The sequence below is a fragment of the Cicer arietinum genome, chromosome 7 (assembly GCF_000331145.2).
Source record: "Cicer arietinum cultivar CDC Frontier isolate Library 1 chromosome 7, Cicar.CDCFrontier_v2.0, whole genome shotgun sequence".
Classification (NCBI taxonomy): domain Eukaryota; kingdom Viridiplantae; phylum Streptophyta; class Magnoliopsida; order Fabales; family Fabaceae; genus Cicer; species Cicer arietinum.
Window position 1 is genome coordinate 58,777,079 of NC_021166.2, and position 8,457 is coordinate 58,785,535.

At 26.7% G+C, this 8,457-nt stretch overlaps 1 protein-coding gene across 1 annotated transcript; it reads right to left on the reverse strand.

Moving 5' to 3' along the window:
• Nucleotides 1–344: 344 nt before the first annotated feature.
• LOC101491092 (protein IQ-domain 26) lies at nt 345–3,620 on the reverse strand. The gene is made up of 4 exons (XM_012718603.3): nt 3,314–3,620; nt 2,286–2,717; nt 1,540–1,746; nt 345–1,366 (listed from the first exon to the last, which is right to left on the reverse strand). Exons 2-4 carry the CDS (start codon nt 2,691–2,693, stop codon nt 749–751), a joined length of 1,233 nt encoding a protein of 410 aa, XP_012574057.1. The 5' UTR covers nt 2,694–2,717; nt 3,314–3,620; the 3' UTR covers nt 345–748.
• Nucleotides 3,621–8,457: the final 4,837 nt, after the last annotated feature.

Consider the following 8,457-nt stretch of genomic DNA (forward strand, 5'->3'; position numbering starts at 1 on the left):
TCGATCGAATCTTAAAGAAAATCATAATTCTTTAATAGAATTTTAAATAACTTTTAAACATGTAAAATACATTCTTACTTAAAAGTTAAAATTTCGAATATTTACATACAAATATATTTTCAGTCTCAAATTTTTGTTATACTTATCTTTACATTAAATATATGCAATAATATTTCATTTTATATTGAACTTTTATACAAAATCATTAACTTTTTGCCACAATATAATCAAACACCAACAACAAAAAACTATGATTGAATAGCAAACTGTTCAGTGGCAGAGATTTCAACTGTTTAGAAGTAATTTGAAACTATTCCTATGTCAGCAAATTGATATCCTAGAGAGATACCATAATTTCAAATTTTTGTTCATTGGTTTTTACTACATTCTAAAGAAAAAAGACAACAAGCACTATGAGTAGTGAGTACAATGGTATATTCTTAGAAACAAAAAAAAAGCCAAATTCTTTACTAAATATAAATCACTTGGTAACATAAAAAAAGAAAATGATCAAAAGAAAGAAGAAGAAAAAAAAGAGCCCTTTAAAAGAATGTACACAAACACAAATGAAAAAACAAATAAAAAAGCACTAACTAATTAACACCATTTAGTGTTTGTTTGGATGCACGTTTGCCTCACAATTTCCACTTCTCAATCTGTTTTCATAGTAGATTGAGATTGACAAAATCACGATGGTTCAATATGGTTTTGTCAATTCTGTTGCGAAACCAAACAAGCCTTGATAATATTAAAAATTCCAAGATTCTTGTTGTGTTTGTAAATTGGATGGCCTTTGCATTCTAACACCACTTATGCTGTTTCTTGCAGCCATCATTTCATTGAGTGAAAGCCTTTTCTTAGGTTCAGGTCTTTGTTTAGGAGCACTATGTGACCTTAACTTTGCCTTAAATGATTGAGTATTAGCCATGTAATTAGGGAAATTTGAGTAATAAGATCTAAAGAAAGTGTCACCACAAACACTCTTAGATGGTGTACCTAAACCATTGTTGTTTGGACGCATAGAAGAATTGTTGAAACGTGGTGTGTTATGTGCTGTTGTAGGGAACCTACATTCTTCAACATTGAAATACCAATCAAAGTCTTGTTGAACATGTCTGCAATGATCGGGGACCGAGACTCGACCGGGGATCGAACAAGGAAGAGGAGATGAGATTCCATGACAATGTGGTAAGTCTTCTCCACATTCAGACATTGTTGATGTAAATCGCCTTGACTTTGATCTGGTTTTGTATGTATCAATTTCAACAATTTTTGGACTTTGATCATCAAATCCATTCATTGATGTTTCATATAATGTAGGTACCCTTTTGCTGTGGAATTCACTCCTTGTTTCATCAAATCGTTCCTAAACAATAAAAAACAAAACACAATAAAACACTATTATTTTACACTGACTTTCAATAAAAATCTTGTATTTGTGTTTTTATAGTATGTGTGTAAATAGTCACAGACTCAGAGTGCATCAATAGATGATAAATAAATTAACTAAGAAGAAGAAGAAAATAAATTTTTTCTTACCAAAGATTTTCTTGCAAGAACTTCTGGTAGAAATCTATTTTCTTTGCTCATGGATCGACGAGCTCGCTGTGTTCTAACAGAAGTTTGAGCTCTTATTAGAGCTTGCATACTGTGAAGAGTTGCAGCAGCTCTTTTTCTAACTAGATAGCCTCTAACAAGAGCTTGTATCTTAACCAATCCTTTCAATGCTCTAAGAGCCTTCCGTGCCTGAAAATTAATCAAACAACAACAAAGTTTGAGTCAAATACCAAAAGCACAACAAAAAACTAGAACATAAAGCCTAAACAAGAAATTAAGACTTACTCAAATGCTTGTAAAATTGAAACTATGTTAAAAATTCTAGGAGATGGTTCAAAGAGAATCTAATCCAATAGCTTTAACAGAAAATGAGGATTTGAAAAAACAAGACAAGTCAAAGAGATTGTGTTGAGAAAAGGGAAAGTATATGCCACTTGTTTCAAGGATCTAAAACAGAATAGAGGGACACTGTTTCATTAAGAATCTTAAAAAAAAAAAAAAAAAAACACTTTCTCACCTTTTGAGACCAGACAAAGGAGTAGGAATCAAGCAAAACACTTAAACTCATACCAAACCAAAATATCTTTGTCCCAACACAGAATCATAAAAAAAATACAATTTTTATCAAATCAATACTAGTTGCGAAAACTGAGAAAATGAGAAAAATAAACACTAACATAAAATTTGAACCATAACAAAAACAAAAAAGTCAAAAGGAACAAACATACCAAATAGCCTCTAAAGAAAGTTTGGATCTTTACAGCAGCCCATTTCTCCCTACTTCCACTGAACAATGTACCTCTACCTTGACTTGTGAGTCTCACAACTGCAACAGCAGCCTGTGCAGCCGCCACGGCAGCATCTGCAGCGGCGGCTGTGGCAGCTGCAACAGCAATTGCATGTTTGTTTTGTTGATTCTCCGAATCAGAAACATAGGATCTAAGCCAAGAAGTATCATGAGTTGAAGTTGGAGTAATATTAGGTGATTCAACCACCATCACTTCCTTCCCTTGCTTAGCAAAACTCCACCTTTTCTTCTCCTTCTTGTCAGGTGTCAATGAACCTGAATTGTCATTGTGGTCCTTCTCCTTCTTCTTCCCTAACAAACTCTTCAACCACCTGCTAGCTTTTCCCATAAGTACTTCTTTTTGAGTCAAAATCTGAAGTGTGAGTGAATGAGAAAAAACAATGTCAAATAACTAAAAATGTGTGTGTTAGAATGAAAGAGAGTGAACAAGTGTAACAACCAAGTGAAACCAAATGTTGTATAAACGCAATACGAGGGAATTGTGGTAAAATTTCAAAAAAAGAGAGAGAACATGTAAAAGAATCTATAGCATAATCACTAGTAGAGAATTATTAATAAAGAAACAGTGGTGAAATTTGGATAAAGATGGGAACTTTTTTTGAAAAATATATAAAAACTTCTGACAATACCTCGTGAAAAACTGCATTATAAGACAAAAAGATGTCACAGAAAGTTAGCAGAGAGAAACTCAATAAATAAATAAATAAATAAACCCTTTGAAAATACTTGCAAAAAAACTTCAAAATCTAAACACCCCATAATAAAAAGACAAGAATTAGAGACAAAACATAAAGGTAAAAATCCTAAGAAAAAAGTTATAATAACAATAAATCATAAGCTAAAAATGAAAAATCAACATCAAGACCTCAAAAACAGGTTCTTTATTGTAAAATGAATCTTAAATAAATTCAAAAAAGAGAAAGAGCGCCGAATTCATTCTCCACTGACCCAATAACAATCTCTCCAAAACTACAAAAAGCAGAGACAAATGCTTCCAATTCACTCTCTTGTATTATTATTATTATTATCCTAAAACAATTGCAACACTTTCTGGAGCAATGTGTACTATTTTTACATATGAAAGATACCCACTGAGAAAAAAACAACCCGTGATGAGTTTGTTCAAACAACTCATTGAGTAGTATTTCAAATACCCATTTCAGTTTTTTTTCTTCCCATTTCACATAATCAAAAAAGTTTCCTCCTTTATTTATTTCAAACCAAAATAATTAAATAAATAAATAACACTATAGTACAATATTACACTGCATATTTTTTGCTGTAAAATTGTACTATACTATATATATACATTAAAAGCCTTATACCAACTCAAAAATGGTTACTTTATATCATCTTTTCTGTCCCCACTAATAATCCAAAAATGGGTCTTTGATTATGAAGGAAAAAAAAAGATCTTTCAACAGTGATGATTTCAGAATAAATGAAAGAAAAAAACTTTCTCTCTGACTATGATGATTTGATTCCAAAATACTTACATTTTTTTTATTTTTTTTTTGATAGAAAACCTGAAACAGTGGCTTTGTGAAAAGTGGCTTTTTGAAAAATAGGGTAAGTTGAGAAATATAAAAGGAGCAGTCAATGGGATTTGGCACAACTGAAAGCATTAAATTCTATTATGAGGTTCACTTGTAGTACTCTTTTGGGATACTCCAAATTTGGTTTTGTTGCCTCAGAATCATTAATACTACCATGTGATTTTGCCATATTGTTTGCTGATATATCTTAATTTAGGATTTTTATATTTTATTATTATTATTCAGTTGTGATTCAAATTTTGAATCATTGTCTCATTTTCTGTGTTTTTTCTTCTCTGTTTTGTATTTCAGATCATAAACAAATATTTGCTTTTAGATAAATTAAGTAACTGCAAATATTATTCTATCATGTCGATTGAAGTCTATTTAAATATTTGATTATTTTTTATTAGTATTGATCGAAGATCAAATAAATGGTTAAGGAATCAAATATCAACTACTTGTGTTACATTGTATTATGAAAAAATAACTTTGTTTTAAGTCAATAATAATATATTAGGAGGTTTGATTACTTTGGTTGATGATTTTAAAAATAAATATTAGTTTTTAAACTATTGGCAGATTAATTTTTTTGATAGAATTATGTTGTGTATAATATCAATAAATTATTTAAAAGTATATCACTTTTTTATATTTAATCATTTTTTAAATAATTTAAATGTTAGATTAATTTTGACTTATGCGTGGGCATGGTCGCTTATTCTCAAGATTTAGTTATAGTTTATTTAACTACTTTTTCTAAAAAAGTGTTTTCATGGTGAAGCTAGCCGAATATATGTGAGGGGCCTAATATATAAATAAAAAATAGTATATATTTTTAAAAATTTAATCAGTGAATTAAAAAATTCATAAGTTTTTACTTTTTTAAAATTAAAATTATAATAGAGAAAACGAAACTCAACAGTGACTATTTTGAAAAATAGAATTTAGCAAAACTTTGTGAGTCAAAATTTTTAATTGTTGAATCTATAATAATTATTAATATTTTTTTAATGCAAACGATTTATAAATAAGTCATCATCAATGTTTTTTTTTTATAATTTATCATCAATTTTATTTATTAGTCGTTTCTTGACATTTATTATTGTTAAAAATATTTTATTTAAAATTGTATATAGATTAAAAGTGTCAACTAAATATATACCGTTGAAATAGCTAACATAAAACTTTTTGACTTTTTTATTACTCTTAATATTTTACTAATAAATTCATTTGAGATAACTAAATATATAATATTGAAATAGTTAAATATAAAACTATATTTACTTGTTTCAAATAAACTAATAACTATAAGTATAAAAATTGAAAGATTAAATGTAATTAGTCTTTATAAAATTTTAACATTTCAATTTTAGTATCTGTAAAATAAAAATACAATTTTTCGATCTTTACAAAATTATCATGCATATTTTTAAGTACATATTTTTGTTCCCCAAAAACAGATCAAAATTCAATTTATAAATACATATTTTTGTTACTTATATCTTAAATTTAAAAAATTCATATTTAATTCATCTTAAGTTAAATAAATCTAAATTTTTATCGATTGACTATTTATCCTATTTTAAGCATACTTGTAAAAAATAATTCAAAAAATTTAAAATTAAAAAATAATAAACACGTTTCATTTTATTATAGACTCAAACCGATTATTTTGTATTTTCATAAAAACAAAAAATTATATATTTTCTTTATACGAATTAAAATTTTGAAATTTTATAAGAAAAACTAAGAAGACGTTTAACCGAAAAATGGATTACGAAAAGGGTATTGGTTACTTTCATAGATAGCATTGATATGGAAAAGCAAGTAGCTAAGCTAATCTTAAATAGAATTAAAAGACAAAATAAAAAGCTGGCGTAAGATGTTATGACCCATTAAATACGTTTTATTATAACATGACAAAAGATGACTCTTACAAAGAAACATTTTCGCCGAAGATTTTGGCACACAATCGGAATCATAATTATAATAAATGTGATTTAATTTGAGGTTCGATTCGATGTAACAAATGACAGAAGAAGAGGAACTCAGTTCATAAGATTTTTAAGTTTGGGCCTACGTGCTATAAGCCCACTTTGAAGCCCAATAACATAAATATTATGTAGTTGTTACTCTTCAACTTTTTATTTTCATATATCTGTATTTGTTTTTACTATAAAAATAATGTTCATTCAAATACTAAAAAAATACATTATAAGTTGAAATATTTTTCATTCATAGATAAATATTAATGATTAAGAAATTTAAAAATAGATTAACAATATACATGAATATTCAGAAGACAATTGTCAAATAATAAAAATAGTTTTAATTTTAACCATCAAATTATGTTTATATAATTAATTGTTAAAAATAATACAATATATATAATCATTAATTCATCTATAAATATTAGTTTGTAAGTAAATGTCAGTTTTAATGTTGTGGGTGGAGGTATTACAAGCAATCAATTTATTTAGCAGTATATTTTGTAACTCTCTCACCTTATCTATCAAACTACATTATATTCTTGATTTTGATAGAGAAACAAATTAGCAAGAAAAATTGCTGATTTTTATCCTGGCAATAAAAGAGATAAATGATATGTATCAACACACAACACTCACAGTTCAAGCACCCTATTTTTATAAATTCTTTTTTTTTTTTTATTTATAGTAAATCTCTCATAAGAAATAGCACTACTTCAATAAACAATTTATCTTTTCTTCTTATTGAAAAGGTTTGGTCATTAGACATTGAGGTCGGTCAAAGAAATATGGCTGGTTGGTATTGGAAATATTATGATCCATGCCACGTTTACAGGTAGGGTATTGAAAGGAAAAAAAATCGTTTGTTTATTAAAAAAGAAAATAATATTTCTTCAATCAAATTGTTATAATATATTATATGTAAACATAAATTTAATATTGATGAAAATGAAAAGAATGAATCTTCGAACAAATTCACATCATATTAATAAGTTCACATTATTGTAGTTAATAACATAAAACATAAATTTGTTTACAAATAATGTGATACAATCAAAGCGACTGAAATACGTATGTTTATGAATTTGCAACATAGACGACTTAGTCATTAGTTGATGATCGAAGTTGATATCTCAATTTAAATCAAGCAAACATCGATCGAGAGGAGGAATCAAATAACGTCACGCTAATACGACAAAATCACAACAACAAAAAACACAAAAACAAATTTTGATTTATGTGTGAAACATACTTATTTAAATTAATAATAAAGAAAAAGATATACATACATGGGTGACTTCATGTAAAAAATAACCCAAAAACATCTATTTTCTAGTAGTGGATGAAGAAAAAGAGAAAATTTGAAAAGAATGTGAAGTTGATCTCTCTTACAAAGTTACCAAAATATATTTTTTTTTAAATTAAAAATATCGAATATGGACCTCGGTCATACACAAGTGTGTCTGAAAAATAAATAATAGACTCCTTTGTTATATAATTTTTTAATTACTTTTAAAATTAACTTTAACTATAATTTATTGAAAAATAGTTTAAATTGTTTGGAATTATTTACTGCATATTAAAAAAATTGACATTCAATAATTTTAATATACATTATTAAAAAAATTAACATGATAAAAATCACATTAAAAAATTTATATCTCAAAAATAATTTTTACAAGAATTTTCTCAAAAATAATTTAAACTAGTTTGTTATATTCAACTTAATTTTATTGATTTATTTAATAAAAAATAGTTATAACAAAAAACAGAAAATTTTAAAAATTATTTTTTATAAAAACTAAGAGACAAATATAAGAATCTAAATTCTAGACCACCAACAAATTATATATTTACTATACATTTCTAACTAAAAAAACAAAATTTTCGGAAATAAATGCGAAAACTTTTAGTAGTGAAAGAGAAAATTAATACTTAGTAGAAAAAAAATCACCCCTACCACATAATTATACTTTTATTCTATAATTGATTTGTACTTTCACTTTTTGTTTCATATAAATAATATAAAATATTTTTCATTCATTTCATCACAATCATTTTAAGAATGCACAATGAGTGACAACATTTTTAAATTTTACAAAAACATAGCTTATGATTTCTAGAACACATTTTCGTTTTGAAAAACAGGTGTCAGATTTACTTTAACGCTTGTAGAAAATTTGCAACCAAATTTTTTGAAATGGATGTGTGTTCAGAAAAACATGAACCACCGAGGTTTTTGGAAATATTTCTTTCTAAATAATTTAATTTTTTAGTTGATAAATGGTGGAGAGAAGAAAACGATGAAATTTTACATGTGTAACATGAAGCTTCTACGTTATTTTCTAATGGAGAATCATCTACTCCTATTGATCGAACTCCATGAAACAAATGAATATTTTGAGTAGCTGGATGAGGTTGTACAATAAGAGAAATTAGTGTAGCTACGTTATTTTCCAACCTCTTTTTTCTCTTCCTCGCCCTTTTGTTTACACTTTTCCTTTTTGTTAATAATAACGATTATAATTTTAACAACTTAAGGTTTTCATTCTTTTAAAAATTACTT

What these genes read in the sequence shown, in the direction of transcription:
- LOC101491092 (XM_012718603.3), bottom strand. Translation starts at nt 2,693, where the DNA reads ATGGGAAAAGCTAGCAGGTGGTTGAAGAGTTTGTTAGGGAAGAAGAAG. An exon ending in CTTTCTTTAGAGGCTATTTG is followed by an intron (nt 1,747 to 2,285) that starts GTATGTTTGTTC and finishes ATTAATTTTCAG; the next exon opens with GCACGGAAGGCTCTTAGAGC. An exon ending in TTCTTGCAAGAAAATCTTTG is followed by an intron (nt 1,367 to 1,539) that starts GTAAGAAAAAAT and finishes TTTATTGTTTAG; the next exon opens with GAACGATTTGATGAAACAAG.